Source organism: Phaseolus vulgaris, chromosome 6, assembly GCF_051622355.1.
Source record: "Phaseolus vulgaris cultivar YP4 chromosome 6, ASM5162235v1, whole genome shotgun sequence".
Taxonomy (NCBI): domain Eukaryota; kingdom Viridiplantae; phylum Streptophyta; class Magnoliopsida; order Fabales; family Fabaceae; genus Phaseolus; species Phaseolus vulgaris.
This window is the reverse complement of record NC_143503.1, coordinates 19,631,621-19,653,024: the sequence shown is the minus strand read 5'-3', so window position 1 is coordinate 19,653,024 and position 21,404 is coordinate 19,631,621. Positions and strand designations below refer to the sequence as shown.

At 31.1% G+C, this 21,404-nt stretch overlaps 1 protein-coding gene and 1 pseudogene across 9 annotated transcripts; one reads left to right on the top strand and one right to left on the bottom strand.

Moving 5' to 3' along the window:
- Positions 1-1,967, top strand: LOC150027260 (uncharacterized; annotated as a pseudogene).
- A 2,453-nt stretch (positions 1,968-4,420) lies between these two features.
- PP5.2 (protein phosphatase 5.2) lies at positions 4,421-15,825 on the bottom strand. Of its 9 annotated transcripts, none has more exons than XM_068638719.2 (14): positions 15,581-15,825; positions 14,440-14,605; positions 14,094-14,263; positions 13,933-14,004; positions 10,866-11,527; positions 8,988-9,161; positions 8,023-8,131; positions 7,818-7,935; positions 6,348-6,495; positions 5,748-5,996; positions 5,470-5,595; positions 5,287-5,387; positions 5,012-5,086; positions 4,421-4,810 (listed from the first exon to the last, which is right to left on the bottom strand). In XM_068638719.2, the coding sequence occupies exons 5-14, from the start codon at positions 11,005-11,007 to the stop codon at positions 4,751-4,753; spliced, it is 1,302 nt and encodes a 433-aa protein (XP_068494820.1). In that variant the 5' UTR covers positions 11,008-11,527; positions 13,933-14,004; positions 14,094-14,263; positions 14,440-14,605; positions 15,581-15,825; the 3' UTR covers positions 4,421-4,750. The 9 variants fall into 9 exon arrangements, with proteins under 9 accessions (XP_068494820.1, XP_068494815.1, XP_090159269.1 ...); XM_068638714.2 differs by having other exon boundaries at positions 10,866-11,016; positions 15,581-15,765; XM_090303143.1 differs by having other exon boundaries at positions 14,440-14,602; positions 15,581-15,765.
- Between the last annotated feature and the right edge of the window lie 5,579 nt (positions 15,826-21,404).

Below are 21,404 nucleotides of genomic sequence, written 5' to 3'. Positions count from 1 at the left end.
AAAAAAGCATGTGAGAAGAACTTAAAGGCATTATCTCAATATATCGCTCGATTTTAGTATCAAGTAGACTTGTCATTCAATCTTGTAAGATTAAATAGTTTTCAAGATATGATTAATGTTGTAGGTACTTATGGACCTAATTTTTCAACTCCTACCTATCATGAGATTAGAGTTCCACTCCTCAACAAGGAATTTGAGTACACCGAAAAGTTGTTGAAAGATCATAAATTGCAATGGAGAAGGCATGGTTGTTCTATCATGTTAGATGCATTGACTGATTGGAAGCAATGATGTTTGATTAACTTTTTGGTGAGCTCTCCTACAGGGACAATGTTTGTCAAGTTGATTGGTGGTTCTAAATTTGTGAAGACAGGAGAAAAGCTCTTTGATATGCTTGATGCCCTTGTGAAGGAGATTGGAGAAGGAAATATGGTTTCAAGTTATCACAAATAATGGTGATAATTATGTTTCTAGTAGTAAATTAGTGGAAGCAAAAAGGACATACCATTGTATAGATTTAATGCTTGAAGACATCAGAAAGATTCCTTTGATAAAGAAGACGATTCAAAGAGGAGTTAGTCTTGTTGGCTTTATATATAACCATTCTAGTTTCTTAAGTTTATTGAAACAATTTACAAATAAGAAGGAATTGGTAAGACATGCAATTATAAGGTTTGCTACCTCTTATTTATCATTACAAAGATTGTATCAAGAGAAAGAAAATTTGAGAAAAATGTTCACTCAGATGAATGGAGCAAGAACAAATTGTATAAGGAAGCTAAGGGGAAAGAAGCTATGAAATTTTTTCTTACGCCTTCAATTTGGAATCATGTTGTATTTACTCTCAAAGTCATGACTCCTCTTAATCATTACTTCGTTTGGTTGATGAAGAGAGCAAAACAACTATGAGTTATATATATGAAACAATGGAGAAAGCCAAAGAAACAATAATTAAGTCATTTAATAACCATGAAAGTAAGTACAAGGATGTATTTACAATCATTTGATAATAGATGGACATGTCAACTTCATCGCCCTTGCATGCAGCTGGTCACGTTTTGAATGCATAGTTCTATTATTCTAATCCAGAAATGGAATATGATTTGGAAGTTACAAATGGGTTGTATGCTTGCATAAAAAGGTTGGTGTCAAGTAAACATGTGCAACAAAAACTTTAACTGAGTTACCTCTTTATAGGAGTGGAAGTGAACTTTTGGTGATGACTTTGCCAAAGAATCAAGGAAAACCACAAGCCCAAGTGAGACAGTTAAACGCTTTCTAAATTGCATTAACATATAAGTTATATCATACATTCTAAGTTACTTTTTTTTTTTTACTTTTATAGCTCAATGGTGGAAAAATTATGGGCACGCAACTTACAAAATCTAGCAATCAAGATTTTAATTTTGACATGTAGTTCATCGGGATGTGAGCACAATTAAAGTGTATTTGAGAAAGTAAATAATAATTAATTTTTATGATAGGACTCATTTCATTATTATCTCTTAGGATGTAAAAAAAGAAATTAATTCACATTATACTTGCAGATTCATTCAAAAAAAATGAATAGATTGGAGCACAAAAGGTTGCATGATTTGGTTTGCATAAGGTATAACCTACAACTTGCTCAAAGATATAATATTATAGATGAAGTAGACCTTATTGTACTCAATGACATTGATGAGCGCAATGAGTGGTTAGTGGGATAAGTAAATGATGATAATGATAATGATAATGATACTGAAGAGGGGGAAAATGAATTGGTTTTTGATGATGATCTCACTCTTAATTGGGCAACTGTTTATAAAGCTTTAGGTGTTGGAGAACCAATAATTTACACATGGAGACAAACAACCAGTAAAAGAAAGTTATCATCGAGTGGTGATGGTATTGTCATTGGCTCTTCCCATGCTTCTAAGAAAGGTCCAACTGCAACCTTTTCCCCCAACAAGAAAGGGCAAATATAAGATTCAAATTGGGGTTGAGAATGAATTGCATGATAACTCTGATTTTGAGTTTGAAAAATTACTTAACTTTGACAAAAGTTTATATGAAGGGGAGGAGAAGGTGGCATATACCTATTAGATAATATTGAAGACAATTATATTAGGATTGAAGAAGAGTCAGATAGTTAGAACATAAGACAATTTCTTTTGTATTTTATTGTTATTTATATTTTGAACTTTAAATTTCTGATGTTTTGATTTGAAGTTATTTTTATTGAATATTTAGACATAATATAATCTTTAATTATGATTGTCTCTTTTATTATTTTTGTATTTTTTTTAAAGTTTTTTATATGTATATATTATATTTCTTTTGATAACCCATTATGTTTTCTATTATAACTCTATAAAGGATTTCTCGGGGTCCTGATATGATTTGTTATTTGATATCGATAACACTGACTATTTTTCATGTTCATAAGCATGGACTGAAATGGATGACCAACCAACATATCCGTTAAGTCATGATTATGAGACCCACAAACTAATTTCAACATTCATCATTCACTACCTCCTCTTACAGGTTTCCCTCTCGTAATATAATAGGATAGTCACATTTTCTACTTTCACTCTCAATCACCTGTAAGTACTTCTTATATCGCATGTATTTATCTTTTCTCTCACAACTTAATAATACGTATACCTTCTTTCTTCGTTGACCATTTAAAGTATTTGACCTCAATATAATAATAACAAAATCAAAAATCATACACAACTTTTCTGGCCCACCCCAAAAGCTCATCCCGACTAGAAAATACTTATAAAAAATTATCACAACTTCATATTTAATTTATCAAATAATATACAATCTAAACATATTTTTCAACCTTCACATTTACCTCATATGTGGTAAACACATCACTACATTGACATGCATTCATTAACTAATGTTTTACAAGATATTGACTGTTCAAAATCAACACTATCTAGTCCCTCTCACACTCCAACCTCATTATATAATCTTAGATAAAACCCTATAATGCATACTTAGGAAAAACAACATGTAACCTAACAAGAAATAACAACAAAATATTAATTTTGTCTTCCAAATTCCAAAAGGTATTTTGGAATGATTTTTTCTCTTCCACGATGCTTATTCTAGAAAACAACTTTGCATTACAAATCATTCATTCCAGAAACCCCATTCCATTCCATAATACATATTTTTTTCACTTCTAAAAACCCCATTATGGAAAACAATCTTCCATTAAGTGGCACCCCATTCCATTCCAGAATGCATTTTATTCTTATGGATTTCCAATTCCAAAGTTCATTTTCCCTTTCTGAAACACATCTCCAGAACCCAATTTCCAAAAACACCCATGTCATCATACCTAACCCAAAAACCACCAACAAAACCTTCTCAACACACGTGCAACTCTACCATACCTTCGCCAAGCTCAACCTTTACTGCAGCAACTCTACGTACTACCATGGAAGTTACGTTTTGAAATAAAAAGCAAAGGACAAATTTCTTAACACCTTTTGAGATTCTTTAGAGGAAAACTATAATTGAATGTTGGCACACAATTGTTGACAACCATGACACATCCTCATGTTTATTAAAAAGCACAAAATCATGGATAAAGTTATGCTGGTTTGGGTAAAACCTTGGAACTTTATGGCACATAATCTTTATGAACCCCAACTCAATAAGAGATTATAGACAATGATTTCGTATTACTCTAGAAGCTTTATATGAAAAATCAATTAAAAACTCCACATAATAAAAGTGGGCAATAAGTCTTTGATGATATCCTCACGCAAAAAAAGTTTTTGCTCTCTCCAACCCCATCATTACTAACTGCACCCCACTACTAACAGAAAAAGATTAAAATACCTCCCTCACTGCACCACTACTGCATGAGAGGGAGAACCTGCTAAGGAAGAAGAGAAAAATAATGCATTGTGGAAAAAAGATCTGGAAAGTTCTTTCTAAAACTCATTTCATGTTCCAAAAAACAGAAAACGCATTACATTATAGTACCTTCCAGAAATGTTTTGAAATTTTTTATATGTTCATATCTTCTGAAAATTCAGAACTCATATCCTAAGAATATGTTCCAAACCTTGTTCTAGAAATTCTAGAATGTGTGCTCCAAAATAATTCCATTCTAAGATTTTCCAAATGGATAATCCAAAAGCCCCTTTAAAGAAAGATAAAATGAAAGTCCCTTTAAAGAAAGATAAAATGGTCATTTTGAAAATTATAGAGGTGCAGGAAAATAAAGCCGTAAAAAATTGGTGAGAAGAATATTATCTCCCGGACATAAACTGGTTCTAGCAAGAATGAAATTAATTTGATAAAAAAAAGTTGTAAAAAAAGAAACCTTGAATCCTGAAAGAAACCTACAATTTTGCAGAAGAATATCTCATTCAAACTTAGTAGCCAAGTTTAATCAACAGTTAGGACAGAAACAGAATAAATAGTCTTGCATATAAGCAGTGATTTTCGTGTGAGCATCACCAGAGTTTCATGAAGCTAAATAGAGATGCAAATTTCCTTACACTTGTTCACCGAATGAAAAAACAGCACAAAACTGACCGGTAAGATTGTGGGGGAGAAAAAATGAGTTTTAATAAAATGTTGAGCCAAAAATATTATACAGAACAACAAAGATAAACATGTACCACAGTACCAAATCTTCTCTTGCCATCACCTGAATCTTGCCCTTGGGACATAACAGTCATTCAAAAAAGCATTAAACCATTGGCAGTTCTAGACTTCTAAGCAGTCTTGTAAATTATGAGAACATCCTGAGGAAGTTGTTTGCATAAGCCATTGGTTTGACATCAGGGTGTGGCTGCAAATTCAACAAAGTAAACCAGACAGAAGGAATGAATGTCAACCCCAATACAGATTGATAGAAACGCAATCATATTGCGCCAAACTATTTGCTACATAAAAAAAATGAATGAACATATTCATCTATTGTTATTATTTTAGAGGAAGACAACATGACATAGCTTAGCATAGCATGGTCTAAAGCACAAAAGATACTAACCACAGCTGAGAATGTGACAATGTTAGGTTTCAAAGCTGGTGCTTCAAATCGGATAAAGGCACCTTTGTTACCCATCTGCAGCATGAAATAAAGAAATAAAGATCAGCGTTTCATATGCCACTGCATAATGTCCATGCAAACAATAAATGTACAAATGCAAGGTGGGTAATATGGTTTTCATTTACCCATTTAATGTGATAGGAAAAGAATCCTGGTCAATCATGTAAATGGCTAAACTTACTTAGAAATGAATGTAGCAAAAGGGATTTGGTTACCTGGTCACAGTAATTTGGAGCAGAAAACACAGTTATGAGTTTACCATCATGTTCAACCTCGTAACCCTCATCCTTTACTTCATGAGATCTCACAATTAAATCTGCAAATTGGTAATTTATGTGAAGTAACTGATTAATAAATAAATAAACATTAAAAAAGTATCTGACTAATGGAAAACACACCTAAATTATTTTCCTGCAAAAACTCTCTTGTAACATCTGGACCAAAAGAAAGGCCCACACCACGCTTGCTTGGGCCCCTTCCAGGGAGAGGTTGTGGATCACTCCAAAGAATTTCACACATCAGCCCTACACATACCAATCATAGGTGTATATAAAACTACGACACTGAGGGTGAAAAAGTCAGAGGAATTTTAGTTTGTGAAGTGCATGAACTGAAAGTTTAGAGAGATTAAGGTATTGCTCAGATCAATTAAAGACAAAAAAAGTAAACATCTAACCTTCTTCAGGAGGTTCACAAAATCGATTAATTGATCGGATGTTAGAGAGTTTGACCCCATCAACACTGAAAAGACCTCCATGAACTACGAAAACTTTCTCATTTATCACATGAGCCAAAGGTAAAAGGCAGAATACTTCCGCAAATAGTTCGACAAATGTATCATTCAACTTTGAGCGCACTTCACCCTCAAAACCATATATCTTGTTCATGCTCTTGCTCTCGTGATTTCCTCTGGCTAAATATATGGCTGAAAATTACATGGCAACAAATCAAGTTACCATATTGCTAGAACAAAATATTAATATTCCCTTAAACAAGTGAATTCTGTAAAGTGAGGAAAGAAGTAAATGAATGTCCAATCCACAAACAGCACTATACTATTCACTTGACACAATAGAAGTAAATATTGCAATCTAAGAGGGGCTAAATTTCCCAAGGAATTGTAATAAATTTCAATTTATGTCATCATGAACAAAAAAACTGTTTTTTATTCTAAAAAGTCATAAAAAGTATCTAATCAGATGCTTAAGGGATCATATTTTTGTGATGCCTCCAAAAAAGAAATAACAGAACTAACTTATAAAGATCTATGGTTTACCTGATGGAGACATGCACTTAAATGCAAACAAGGTCAGGATAACTTCCAATGAAAAAGATCCCCTATCCACAAAGTCACCGTTAAATAGATACGGATTCTCTTCTGAAGGAAGTCCATTAAGCTCAAAAATATTCAAAAGATCATAGAACTGCAGAAGTCAAGGTGGAAAGAATCAATCTGCAAAGCTAAGAATTACAGGGGGAAAATACAATAATACAAAAGCCAAGCAGCATGACGCAATTGGATAAAAAAGGCTTAACATCACGTTCAAGTAAGTTTGAAAGAATTAAACTGGAGAAGACATTTATAAATTAAATACCCTACAGTGAAAGGAGGACCTTTTTATGAAAATCATTTTTTTTTCTTGCATGACTGTTGCTAGTAAAGTTACCCAGGAAACACAAAGCCAAGCAATGTCGAGGCTGGTTTTTAAGAAATGGGCTACAGTTTTGTCCCTCAAATGTCACTTTTTCAAGGTTCCTTCCTTTTCAGGAGTCTATTTTTTTATTAAAAAAATTACCTACTTAGAATTACACAACCATTTTACTTCATTTTAGTGCCAACACTGCAATAGGAATAATTTGCCTATATATAGACTGTAAATCAAGATATCATAGTAAATGTGACTAGTTAAATTTCAAACTCTAGAGTGTTCTTTCTCCCTGTCTCCGTACACTATAAAGGGAAGATGCTTTATTTCACAACAGTTGGAGTGGTTAGTTACTATTTTCACAGTTTTTTTCAGTGGGAGTGGGAATTGTTTACAAATGCAAATGATTAAAAATTTAAGCTTCTAATGCCATTTCCAAGGTTTTAGTACGACATGGAAAAGGCCCTGTAATGGAGTGCATTAGAACCAGTAGGCTTCAAATCGGATACTATGGTTAGAAATAGGAACCAATGCTTGAATTTTAAAAGACGTGTTTATGGAAGTTGTTTATCATATGGGATAAAACCATTATTTCAAATGGGTTTCTGGATCAAACACTCAAAAGGAGGATTCCGTTTTTGTTGTTCTGTATTATTTACTTACCATTTCTCTCAAAGAAAGATTTCATATCCCATGTTTCTGTGATTCTTTCTTTTTTTCCCATCTAATAACATTCCCTCTTATCAGTGGTTTAAAAAAATATAATAAAAAGGTCTTATATACAACAAGGCAGATAAAGTCCCTCCTGAACAATGGTGCAAAATAAATAATTGGCATGCTCATCAGCACAAAAATAGCTACCCAATTCCTCCACATAAAGGTCGGAGAATCTCACTCCATGAAAATATGGGAGGAAATCAAACGGAGGCTATATCAACAATCCTATGTCTTAAATATCTAAAACTATCAGAAGATATCACAAAGATATAAGCAACAATTTGTTTTACCATATAATGAAGTCACCAATCAACTTCAGTAGTCCTAAAGTTCAAAATCAAGAATGTGACCCAAATAATTAAAGATTACCATAAATCAATTACCTGACCATGCACATCACCACAGACAGTAAAATGTTTGCCATTAGGAACATGTATGTCAACAAGAGAAGGCAAAGATTGCAAAATTTCTCTTGTTTGCAATACAATCTGGAATGCATACCTAAAAAATTGGAGGACAAGAGAGAAGACACTTCAATAACTCATCAAGAAACAAAATAGAGAAACAATGGTTTTCTTCCTTCAGTACCGTTTATGTAAGAACTTCTGGTTCTTGAAATCTTCCATCATTTTTTTCACAAAATCCAAAGTAACAACATCCCCTTCTATTCTTGCTCCTGAATATTGTGGCTCCACATCTAGCATTCAAACAAAACACCAAAATTTGTTCATTTCCATGAGTGAAATTATACGCAGCAGTAGAACTTGGAATTAGTTTAATAATCTAGTCAGAAAATAGGGGCCATTAATTTTAAAGACCACTGAAAATACAAAATTAAGTGTTCCTCTTTCATGCTAATGTGTGTTGTTAATGGTCCTTGTGATTAACAACTCCCAACAAAAAGTAGAGGGCATGCAGATCAGGAAATTACAATATCTCTACCAAACCCAAAGGCATGTATGAAACGCATACCCTTTCAAATACAAAAAGTTTGTAGATGTTGATCCAGGTTGCAATTGAACACCCAAAAAGGAAAAAAAACAATTCAACCAGGGTTGCAAGCAACTGAAAATAGTAAAAATAAGTATAACATGTACATTATTCTTCATTTGTCAGTTTAGGAGGATGACTTATCCTCCTTTCTAGCACCTCTTACATTTTCAGATAAAATGTATTATGCTTATTGGAAAAAACACCAAATTGAAATCGGCACAAAAGAATGGAACTAGGTTAGTATCAGAGCCTAACAAGGGTAATAATCACATTTTAAGGAACTAGTATATTAGAGACACAAGAGAATTCTATGATTAATTAGTTTTAGGTATTAATCAATTTATGTGTGATTAACCTGTTCCAAAAAAATAAACAGTATGAGGAATTATGTTGCATTGTAAAGAACAAAACAATTTATTTTCCAATGCGTTATAAATAATGATTCCATCTGACTTAAATTGAAATTCAGATTTTTAAAGTTCATTGTATGCTTAATTAGTTTTACGTATTACATAATTTTAAGCTAAGGCCTGGGTCATGCAAAGGACTCCTAAATGTACCAGTATTGTGGCCACTCCACCAATAAGCCCCGAGGAGCAACAGCAAACCAACCACAATTGCAATTACTATTGTGGTCTTTGATGTCCTGAACAACATCACCGCTGCTGCCATTACTGCTACTGTCACTGCTGCTATGGCCACTTCGGTTGGCACCGAAGAATTGCGGCCCTTTCCTATAATGATACAATATATACAAAGAGTGATGATTTATAGAAAGTTGGACAAACATTCATTAAAGACAGGAATAAAATATCCCTAGATTATGAAAGGGGATTTGTGAGGGAAAGAAGGATGATTAAGGTATGTGACGGAAGCTTGAAAGTATTAACTACTGATTTGGGTTGGGAAAGGAAAAAATAATGTGCATGAACCAAGAGGTGAAAAGGGTATGACCACCTAGATAGTATGATCATTTTCTGGATTTTTAATCACTTCTAAGACATATTCGTCAAACACGAGACTCAAGACTTCTGACAAATTCCTGTTTTTAGTCATCGAAATTACCAATGAAAAAGGAAGGAGGTTGAAGGAAACACAAGGTAGAAGTGTATAGTTGAAAATAGGAAGGGAAAATGACAATTTATTTGACTTGGCAAGAAGTGAAATGGAAACTTCTGTCTGGTAATTATATATGTTCCATGGATAAAAATGTCATTACTTGGTTAAAAGCGTTATAGAAATTCAATGTAAAACATATTAGCAGACAACCTTCAGGATCATCTTCCCAACTAGGAAATGGAAGAAACAAATACGTAAAACGAAAATACAAAAAGCAGATGAGATCATACACCACTAATACGTATTTGAAAGATAGTAACCATATCAATAAGATTTTCTTGACTCTTGAACCCTTGTGAATGAAATAGAAACAAACAGAATGCATAACCTTTCACATAGCATTGCACCAAGGATTTGACTTATGGTTCTGGTGGTTGGAGAAGAAAGTTTAAGCATGTCTTGATATTTAAATATGCATTTCTTTGCAATACTGAGATGAGATGATATTACACTATTCTGCCCTTCCTCTCTGTCAACATCACACTTCATGTTTTTCTCATTAAGTTTGAAAACAAATTCCATGAGGATGTACATAATCAATCGAAAATCCCAAAGTTCATAGCAAACAATTCATTAAACATCTCTCAGAGCTATCGAAGAACACCACCATCATCACTATTTATTCAAAGAAACAGTAGCCAATACAAATTTCACTACAAAGAGTGGCAATGAAATGAAAAAAGATACATCTTACTACATGAAAATAACAGTGTTCTGCAAAGGAGACCATTCAACAATACAATTAAATGAAGAGAAAACCAAGGACCATATTCAATCAAATAATTTAATGAAAAACTGAAAATATCATGCATAACTAATTATCAAAGAAATACTTGCTTCATTTTTTCACACTATTACATTAAGAATATTTTAGAAACCAATTGCAAGGTAATGGACTTGAATCCCACATTCAAATATGGGATTATAGTGGGGGGGTTATAAGACCTTGGGATCTCCAACTACAACATCTAGCTCTTGCGGTGGGGTTCTCCAAAGGTTCTTATCAAGAAACCATAATCGCACAAAACATGCATGTATATATGAAGGAATGTTAATTTAAGGTCAAAAGGTATTCATCACTTCAGACATTGTAATAGAGCTTTCAAATAATAAAACAAAACTAAAGTTAGTCTTATAGGGTAATGTTATATAGTATTTATTTGAAGCTCTACAAAAATTGAAGTTGCAATAATACCTTCAGAATACACACATCCAGAATAAATAATCGTTAAGAGATATAACAGAATGACTGCATGAAAGAATAAAAAATAGGTATAAAATTAAGATACTAGCTTAAGACATTATATTCAAAATAGTACCTATTGTATGGAAATCTATCGATTCAGCTATTGAACGCCTTTCAGACTCAGGTGCGGCAATTGCTTCTTCAAATTTAAGCTTCATAACTGCTTTTTCACATTCCTTCAATTTCTTTGTTGCATCAGCATCATTTGGACACATTTTCTTGACCTATTCAATAAAAGTCTATTAAATATGAAGACATTTGCATATTGAAACAAGTACGTGTTACAGAACAATAAGAGGGAGTTAGGTAGCCAGAGTTATTTGAAGGAAAGTAAAAGCTTAAAAGTAGAAGTTGCAACATTCATGATGATATTAAAGGTCAAGATCTGTCAGCGTCAGCCTACCAAGACGACTTTCATGTGAGAACATTTCAACGAGGTTGCATACCAAGAAAAATTTCATATTCTAAAAAATTCAATAAAATTGGCTTTCAATAAAAATTGGCAACTACTAAGTTTTGATTTTAAAAAAAAGGAGTTAGAAGCAAGACAACAGCTTCTATTGGCTCAAGGGCTTGCTAAGAAGAGAGAATTGTAATCATCAATTGTGTAAATTGCAGAGCCCATTAGATGATGCAGCTGCAAATGTGCAACATTTCTGTTGCAGTTGCCCCTGAAACAGTATCAGGCTGCAAGTACACACCACATTGGCTCACATTAGCCAGCACCTATCACAACTGCAATACAACCATAACCAAAATTCAAAACCTAAGTAGTAATCTATTTCAAGCATAAGAGTCTAAAATCACAAAAACATTACTTACAGAGAATCTCAACTCAACAAATCTATTATCAGTAAAGAGAACAGGAAGGTACTTCACAACCTTCAATTTGTCCCAAAGATTTTATCAAAGTTAAATTCTTTTGATAAAAAAATATAATTTTTTAAAGTCCAAATAATTTGAATCAAAAGAAACACCAATATCCCTAAATATCTATATTAATTTGTCTCTCATGTCTCCACATTATCTCCTTATTCCATCATTATACTAGCTACTTTTCTTCTAAACTGCCACCAATGTCTTTGTTTTCGTTTCTATCTCTTCACATGGCTGGGTGTGCCAAGCTCTCCAGCTTGGACAAAATTTGCAGTTTTTATTATAAGGATAACAACCACTTCAAAATATAAATAGTTGTACATGTTTTCAAATAGTGTGTGTAATTATTGTATGTGGTAGAAGAATTTAGAGGGTAATCTGCAGATTGATAAACAATTAAGAGTTAGAAATTTAAATTACTGTAGAAGCATCCTTAATTTTCTAGCATGTAGACATGTAGCACTACTTGTTATATGAATAAATGTTGTAAATTTCATAGTGGAGAATACAAGAGAGTTGGTTTTTCTTTTCTATAAACTATGGATGCTTGGTGGACACCTTCACATTCAACTTAATACTTATTTGCAGATTTACTTTTAAAGAATTTTTTTTAAATTTCGCATATAATTTGTGAATATCATTTTCTTTACGGATTTCAAGTGTGTGTACATTTGTCCTATATTCATTAGAAATTTAGAATTGTTGAGCTATCATGTGCAATCTCTTGTAGCATGATAAAAGGGAATACAGGGTTACCAAAGAATTCAGTGTGGATTCAAACTGGGAGGAAGCAAGAAGATCAAAGTTGAAAGCAATATTTAGCTTTTATCCTCTTTAATCCTCTCTTTTTTCCCTTCTTTTTACAGTGATGTAATCCATTTCTAGACTGATATCACTGATATTTGGACAAATAGAGTACATTCAGAATATAATAATACCTATTTCTGGTTCCAGTTATTTGCAACTGGTGCACTGGATTTGAAGAAGGAAGAAAAGACAGAAATGCCAGAGAAATATGGTAAGTTCAGAGAGAATCTTGCAAGATGAAGATTGAAGGAGTTAGAGTATTAAAAAAAAGCAGGAAGCCAGACATAATTGCACCAAGGAGTTCAGAGGCTGATCTGAGCTGCAGCATCTCATCAAATTTTTGCAACTGTTATATTTTAGCTGATGCTAAGAACTCTCTTCACAAATTCTGTCCTCTGAGCTTTGCCGTGAGACCCCCACTCCTGTTGGACATATTCAGAACTGCTGGTTGCTTATGAGCTCCGTTCTGTAAGTGCTCTGCAGCCTCAGGCTACTGTGATATCCATCTACGCCTAGTCAATTGCCTGAGTACTGGCCTTTATTTATTAGTGTTTTGTTTTGGCATTGTTTGGGGAGTAGTGGTCTGAGGGACTAAGACTGATGATGCCTACTTTGCCAGTGGTAATTTTAATGTTACTTTGCTTATTTATGTTACTCCATATTTCATTTAAATATGTTGAAATATATTTTGTGCATATCATCATCTCTGAAGATTTGGTCTTTTAACCAAGTCAAATAGCATTGTGCTGTCCAATTAGTGGGATAAGGCTTTTGTTGTTGTAGTAGTATAATATTGCTCTTAGAAAGTGGGTTTTATCTAACTCAACTTCATAAAATGAACTTGTAAAGTGAGATTTGCACCTATTTATATAGTATAATTTGGTCATATTTTTAATCGATATAATCTCCAACAATTGCATATTAGGTGGGATCTAATAAACCACATTATGATTTCTTGTTTTACTTGTCTACCTCCCCACCATTCTTTCAATTCTAGTTCTAGGTAGAAGATATATCAATATCAACAATATTGCCTGAAAATTCTTTTTTTCTTTTTTTTCTTTCGCATCTTTTTGCAGCTGTTGTAACCCATATTCTAGACAAGTGCAATTGATATCAGGTAGGAACTAACAGAGAATATATTCAATGAAAAATACCTATTTCTGATTCCAGAAACTATTTTAACATTTTTTGGCACACATGTTCTTCTCTTAAAAACTAATGTTAGTACGGTTTCATAAAATCTACTAAATGTATTACCACAACTTTCTCTTTTTTCATCTCTGAATTCTCTTTGGTATTCTGATCTACATGACTAATTAATGGAACGTAAATATTAATCTATCAATGTTCTCTAATGTTTTGTAATGCAGCTGACATTCTAATATGAACATGTTATTTTCAACCCAACCCAAGCTCCTTCATTTGAATATTTTAAAGACATCGAACACAGTTACCTGCTGAAAATCTTTCAGTGCTTCCTTGAATTTTCCCAGCCCAATATGAGCAGCACCTCGCCTGTAATAACCCTATAACAATAAACTATAATCAGGGCATGTTTTTTTATTAATGATAACTAAATATAGGAAAGCCTTGAATGTTTTAGGAGTCAGAGCACCTTTGAATATTTAGGATCAACTTCAATAGCCTTTGTGGCATCTTGTATTGCACTACCATATTCCTCAAGCCGAAGATGGGCAAAGGCACGATTAGAATAGTATACTGCATTTCCACTGTTTAGCTCGATTGCTTGAGTATATAGATCAATGGCTTGGGAGTATTTTCGAGCTGAAAAGGGGATTAACAAGGTCAGCATGCATTAGCAAATAAATGTGTTAAAGCAGTGACAACTAATGACCTTATCAAAATTGATTTAGATTCAATAATTCAGCTATTACCACTAATTTCACTGTAATGGCGAAGAAAGTAAATTAATCACAGCACAGAGAAATTGTATTAATTACCATTGAAAGCTTCATTGGCAAGGACCTTAAATTCTTCAGCCTTTGAAATGTTAGATTTTTCAGTTTCCATTTCAGTTAAAACTTCAAACTTTAGTTTTAAATGGCTGAAATTCAGAACCTAACAGAATCAGTCTGCTCACTTCTTTTCTTCACAATGATTGACCTGCTACAATTAAACAAATAAAAAATATTAGTACTATTACAATATTAGTAACTGACACTGTAATACTCAGCTTCCAAAGAACTATATCAAAATGCCGAAGCCTCATATACTTTATTTTTGTAGGATTTGGTAGTGTTGCAAATATTGATAAAATTGAAGAAAGTACATGTATGAATAATACAAATTTTAAGGTTCTCCCTTTCGTAACATATTCTAGTCAATTGGAATCACCTTACTCATAATAAAAAATGTCAATTTTAAATACAAACAGGCTAAATATGAACTTCTACCGACATGATCTTTGTGTCTCCTACTAATGTAAACATCAAAAAAGGCAATCACTGTAATCACATTACTATCACTATCATCAACAAATTTCTGTCACCACTATCATCAACATCTTCAATCACCACTTCAAACACAATTCCCTCGTGAGTAAAATCACTCTTTCCATCCCCCAAAACAAAGCCCCCGAACAATTAACTCTCCAAAAGCAAATACATCCAAAGGGCTTCAAAACCCACACCCCCAACACAAAATAAACTCGGGAAACCATAAATTATAGGGAAAAGGTCAGTGCTTGATAAAAGGGCGTCCTCAAATTTTTATTTTTTTGTTACACACAATCACATGAGCATCACACACAATAAAAAAAAAAACACCCCTAAGGTGCAACGTTACATACAGTACATGTAGTGAAAAGGAAGCTCTTAAGGGTAAGGATTAATGAAAAGTAGTGACCCAAAGAAAAGTGATTGCTTGTAGAAATTGTTGTGAAATGTTGAAATAAGTGGGAAAAGCTAAGTTGAAAGGGTAGAGAGGTAGTTGGGAGAAACAATACAGGGTTAAGAAGACGAAGATGATTAGAATAGGGTAAAAAAGAAAAATTAAAAGGATCTGGGAATGGATTAATTGCAGAGAGCAAAGAGAAGAAAAAAGAGAAAGAAAATATAACACAGAGTGAGTTAGGGTCCGTACGATTAGGAGTTTCTTTGTTCCTCTCTCAGCGGTTGGAGGCTGGAAGAATAGTGAACAAGTGTGGCGATTGTGAGACACTACACTACACAACACAACACAAATGCCTCTCTCTCTCTCTCTCTACACACAAATCACTTTCTCTCTCTACCTACCCACCCTAATAATCATGCACTCTTCAACCCTTTGTTCTCTAACCTCAACCTACACACATTTGTAATTGCAAATCTCCTTCACACTTCAAAAATAAATATTTTTATTTAACAATTCAATAAATTAACATTCTAATTATATTTATTTTATTTTTTAACTTAAAATATTATTATATCATTATAAGCGTTCTCAAAGTTGAGGGTGTCAAACAACCTTTTTCATTTTTGTAACAAAACTCATGGTTAAATCTACCTAAGATCCTTTTATTTGTATTTTAAGGTTGTTGAAGAAGAATTAAGAATTAATATTGGGAAAAAAAAGACACTTCATGAGTATGTACTTTTTAATAAAATAAAAATTAATCATAAGAAATACATAGTAGTTGTGTTGTAGAAAGAATAATTTGTAGTGTGTATTGTTACTTTTATTTATAAGCAATTTAAATAATTTTTTCTAATTGAAAATGAATAAAAATATCTGTATTTTGATTAGAAATTTTTTATTATATATTATAGATAATATGTATTTTATTTTAATAAAATAATTGTATAGTGTTTTATTTTATTTATTTTCTCTTTGTGTAAAATACTTAGAAGTACATTAAGGTATACTTAATATAATTTTAACTAGATGAGTAAAAACAAAATTTCTCCTAAAATCTATAGCTTAAGAAGAAATGGAAGAAATGTCTATTTTATGTAGTAAAATTTATGATAAATCATATTTTATATTATATATATATAATCTGATTATTGACATCATAGATCACCTTAAAAAGCAAATATTTTTTTGTTGTAAATAGAAATGTTAGCAGAAAGTCACGTGCACCTTTTTCACATCCTTATTCTCTTTATAATCTTGGAGGGTTATTTGCAGTGCCTGTCTTTCATCAACAAAGTAGAAAACTCTACACATTCTTAAAAGGAACTTCTCATGTACCCTTGCAAGTACATTTCTCAATCATTATAAATACTATTATACCATAATATATATATATATATATATATATATATATAAATGTATTGTAAGTCTGGTGCAGATTATATCTATTGATGAAATGATAGATTAATTAGTTGAGTCTCTGTACTGAAAAAAATTGGAAGGAAAAATATGTTTTTGATCTTGTATTTTTGTCTGGAGTTTTGATTTTTGTATTTTTAATAATAATTTAAAAAAGTTAATTTGTTTTTTTTTAATTTTGTGATGGTGGTAAAATATCACTAAATATTTAAGTTTAAATATATAAAAATTCAGAATTACATATTTTTAAATGTTGAAAGATAAAATTGATTGATTTAAAAGTATAATGATAAAAAAAACAGGACTGAAAAAAATATGCAGAAAATATTTTTTTCAATTAAAAATATTAAAATTCAAAAATTTATAATTACAAATATTGGAAAAATAGATTAAGAAATTGAGTTAAAAAACAATCTAATTACAGAAAATATCCTAAAAATATAGTTGAACAACTAAAAATTGTTTTCCTTGAAGAATGGCTCCTAAAATTGTTCTTGTAGATTTAACTACTATAGTAATTTATGTAGAGGAAAGTCGATTTAATTTCTTAAAAAACATATATAATTATAACTATGTTAAAAATGAGTTTTTTTATGAGTTTCTCAGTGAACAAATTTAAGAGAGATAAATAAGAAGAAAAAATTAAATTAAATTTTCATAAAATTAAAATTGATCTTTTAATACATAAGTTAATTTATAAAATTTTCTTCAGTTCTTTTAAAATTTAAGTATAGAAGTGTGAATGTCTTCTTTTAATGTATATGGAAGTGAAGTTTTAGACCATAAAACTAAATAATAATTAATAATAATAATAATAATAATAATAATAATAATAATAAAAAGCAACATTAACACAAAACAATGATTAAAATGGACTAATGCATCTTATTATGACAGCTAAAGCCTAAGTTTTTAAGTGTTAAAAGTGACTAATAAATCATCAAGAGACGTTGAAAATAAGGTTGTCAAGAGAAAAGAGCTTAATCTAGCATAATTTTAGGTAATAAACTCAAAATTATAAAAGAAAAGAGTAATGGTAATTTTAATCTTATAACATTATTATTGTGATAAAGAAAATGTGACTTAATTTGGTGAAAAATACTTTTCTGGATCATTATGATATTTTATAAATTATGAAATTAAAATAAGTTAAATACGACAAAAAAAAAAGGGAATGGGCACGATTTCACCAATAAAAGGAATAATTTTATGATTAAAAAACTCATTTTAACCATGAATAATTTTATTTAGACAAATTTGATAGGATTTTTAGATTTCAAGTTAATTTAATCAAGTTATTGAAGGCTATGATTCAAATTAGGGGGGCTCTTTTCACTGCATAGAAATGTATGCAAAAACTCATATTGTGTAATCATATTATTTTAAATCCTTATGAAATTCTCGAGAGAGAAAAAAAAATGTAAGAATAATCAAATATGAAATAAGGGAATTTGGAAATTTGAACAGTAATAAACTTCAAATCTAAAAAAAAAATTATGAATAAGAATTGAAAGAGGTTGTATGGTACCTTTTTTCAATTGAAAATGTTAATATGACAATGATAATAAAATAATAATAATAATAATAATAAACCCTTTAATTCAACAATTTTTTAATATAAAATTATTAGTAATTTTACCATGATAAACTGTAAAAAACAAGTTATTTTAAAAAAAATTATCAAACAAAATTACAAAAGTAAAATTAATTTATTAGTGTTATACACACTTTAAAAAATTCTTATTTTATAAATTTTGAATGTTGTTTACTCAAATGGCCCGAAATGTATTATATGTCTAAAACTAGTTTTTTGAACCCGTGCACGAATATATTAATAAATAAATAAATTACTCTAATTTGAGTCAGGTGAATAATTTAGACTTTTTTTTTCCTAGAAACATATATGAAGTCTTTTATAGCGCCACGTATAAAAGTTTCTGCTTTAAGTGAAATATTATTATTTTTCTTCCAAAATTGTGGAAGTGAGACGTATTAAAACCTTTTATTTTTGTTCCTGTATTAAGTATAGATTCGTTTTAGGGCTAGCTGAAGAATTTGGGTCATTTTTGTTAAAAAAAACACTTAGAAGGTATTATTAATCTATTAATAAATACATAAATTACACAGTAAATATTAATATATAAGAAATACAAATCAGTATATACGAATAAATAAAAAAAATTAAACATACTAGATTAAGATACATAATGCATAAACATAAATAATATGCGTAAAAAAATAAATTGTCCAAGTATTAACAAACTAATACAAATTTTGAGAAAAGTAAGTAACAATAAACAATTATGTAAAAAAAATATTCATCCTAAAAGGCTAATAACTCGAATTTCATTATTTGGTATGTTAACATCTTCTTAAAAAAATAATCTTATCGCCTTCTTTGAAGTCATATAACATTCAAAAATTATTTCATCTCGCTTCAAGTTTTGTTGATTTATTTGACGCGTTTTTTTCACTATTTTGTAAAAAAAATATAATTTACATAATTAAATATGTAACAACGTCAATATAAAGATAAATAAAGACCCTCCACCCCACGCACAGTTTCTTTTTCTTTCTTCCTTATCTCTCCCTTTTCTTTTAATTTTCTCTCACAATTTTCATCTATTTTAGAATCTGATCGGACCATGTTGTAGCAGAGAAGTTAAGGAACATTTCTACCCAATCAGATTTTCAAACAGAGTAAGTTTATTTTTGCTTTAAAGATCCTTTGTTCTTTGTTTTTCCTTAAGATTTAGTCATCAATCTTGGTAGGGTCAGTTGAGAAGAGTAATCCTCTCAACTTATTCTACTATATACTTAATTTTTGTTTTGTTTGGATAACTTGCATTAGGCCCTTAAATCTTGAAGCTTATTCGGACTAAGGGGATAAAATTCTAGAAGTTGCTTGGAAAGCAAACAATTAAGGTAAGGAAAACTAAATTTAATTTTTAATGGCACCCTAGGCTTAAAGATTTGGATGTGGAGCGGACGTGATCCTCATATTCAATTTATCTTGTAGGGATTTTTTTTGTTTATATATTGTGTTTGTTTATATATTGTTTAAAACTTGTAAAAATATTAGATTTTGATGGTTTAGTATTTAAGTATTATTTTTTCATGTTAAATAAGATTTTAAATATTGTGGATTGTGTTTTGAATGATATAGTATGATGAAAATTGTATGGAATTGAATTCAAACATTTGGGATAATGTATGGACTGATGTTAGTTTGTGTATTAAGTATTAATGCCTATGTGGTACTAGAGATCTCCGAGCTTCAATGATGATATAAGTGACATATGTTAAAGATGGATGAAGCTTCTTCTCATCAAGTCTTAATGTGTGTGTTTGATGCAGAAAATTGTATTGTTTGCTTTGAAGTTAGTGATGATGTTATTAGTGGTCATAGTAGGTTAAAGTGAGTTTAAGGTGGCCTTTTACTTCATGACCTACTTCATATCCCTAACCAAGGTGGTAAGATCAAGCACATAAAGTTTTTCAAAACTCTTCTATCAACTACCTTAAGTTTTTCAGGTTACTGCACAAAAATAAATTTGTTGATTTGTGAAACAATAGATTTATTTATGAACTGGTTAAAGTTTTTCAAAATTCTGTTAGGGCACCAAAAAGTTTGTTGCAGCCCTTTAATACAGTTAAGATGAGTTGGAAGTGGTTTAAAAATCATCTTTTGCTTTTCAGAAAAACAATTCGTTTATTTTAACTTCAACCTGTTCTTTAAATATCAGCTTTCAACTATTTTTTGAAAAACTGTTATAAACTGTTTTCTATATAAAGAGAGGTACATCTCACATGAAAAATAATTGAGTGATCAAGTTTTTGAACACATATCAAAGAGTTTTCATTTAGAGACAAAAGCTTTGAATGTTTTCTTGAAAGGTTCTCTTAAAGAAATTCAAGTGTGCTTGTTCATAGTGTGCCTTGGTCAAGGTTTGAGGTTTTGTCATTGTTGTGTTGCAGAAAAGTGCCACTGTTTTGGGTTCTTGTACACTTTTTTCAGGTGTTTTCTTTCCTCATTTATTTTTGTGTAAAAGTGGTTGTATAGACACTTCTTAATAGGGTTTCTTGTAGTGTTTTTGCTGCTGAAATAGAGTTTTTCAGCATTGTGTGTGTCTTCTTCTTAAAGGGTTTAAGAACCACAAGGTTTTTTGTAATTTGTTTTGAACTGTTTAGTGGATTTCACCTTGGTGTGAGGTGAGATTGGATGTAGCTCTTCATGAGTGAACCAGTATAAACTGTGTGTCCATCTTTCTTCTCAGTCCCTACACTTTTTTTCTGCAGAATTTGATAATCTGCCAGAAAATAAATCTGTTGAATCAAAATTGAATTTGTTCTTTCTAAGCTTCTTCATACTGTTCTTCAAAGATTCTGAATAAGTTCTTTGTTGTTTGCAAATATATGAGTCTGTGTGTTGGCTGTTTAAAGAGAGTAATAAAACTCTAAAGTAACTTTGTTCAAGATTCATATTCTCTTCAAGATTGCTTGTTAAAGATTCAAAGTTTAATTTCAGGGTGTAAATCTTATTGTAGTAAAAGAGCCTACACTGTTCTGGAAAAGACTATCTTTTAATCTCAAGCTAATCTGATTAAGGTTTTGGTTTTGATAAAGTTAACAGAAAAATAAATCTATTCTTTTT

Excerpts from the sequence above, each read along its gene's own strand:
- PP5.2 (XM_068638714.2), bottom strand. The coding sequence starts at position 14,509 with ATGGAAACTGAAAAATCTAACATTTCAAAGGCTGAAGAATTTAAGGTC. Across the intron at positions 6,496-7,817 it reads GTGGTGATGTGCATGGTCAG|TTCTATGATCTTTTGAATAT; the intron begins GTAATTGATTTA and ends TGACTTCTGCAG. Across the intron at positions 5,997-6,347 it reads TAAGTGCATGTCTCCATCAG|CCATATATTTAGCCAGAGGA; the intron begins GTAAACCATAGA and ends TGTAATTTTCAG.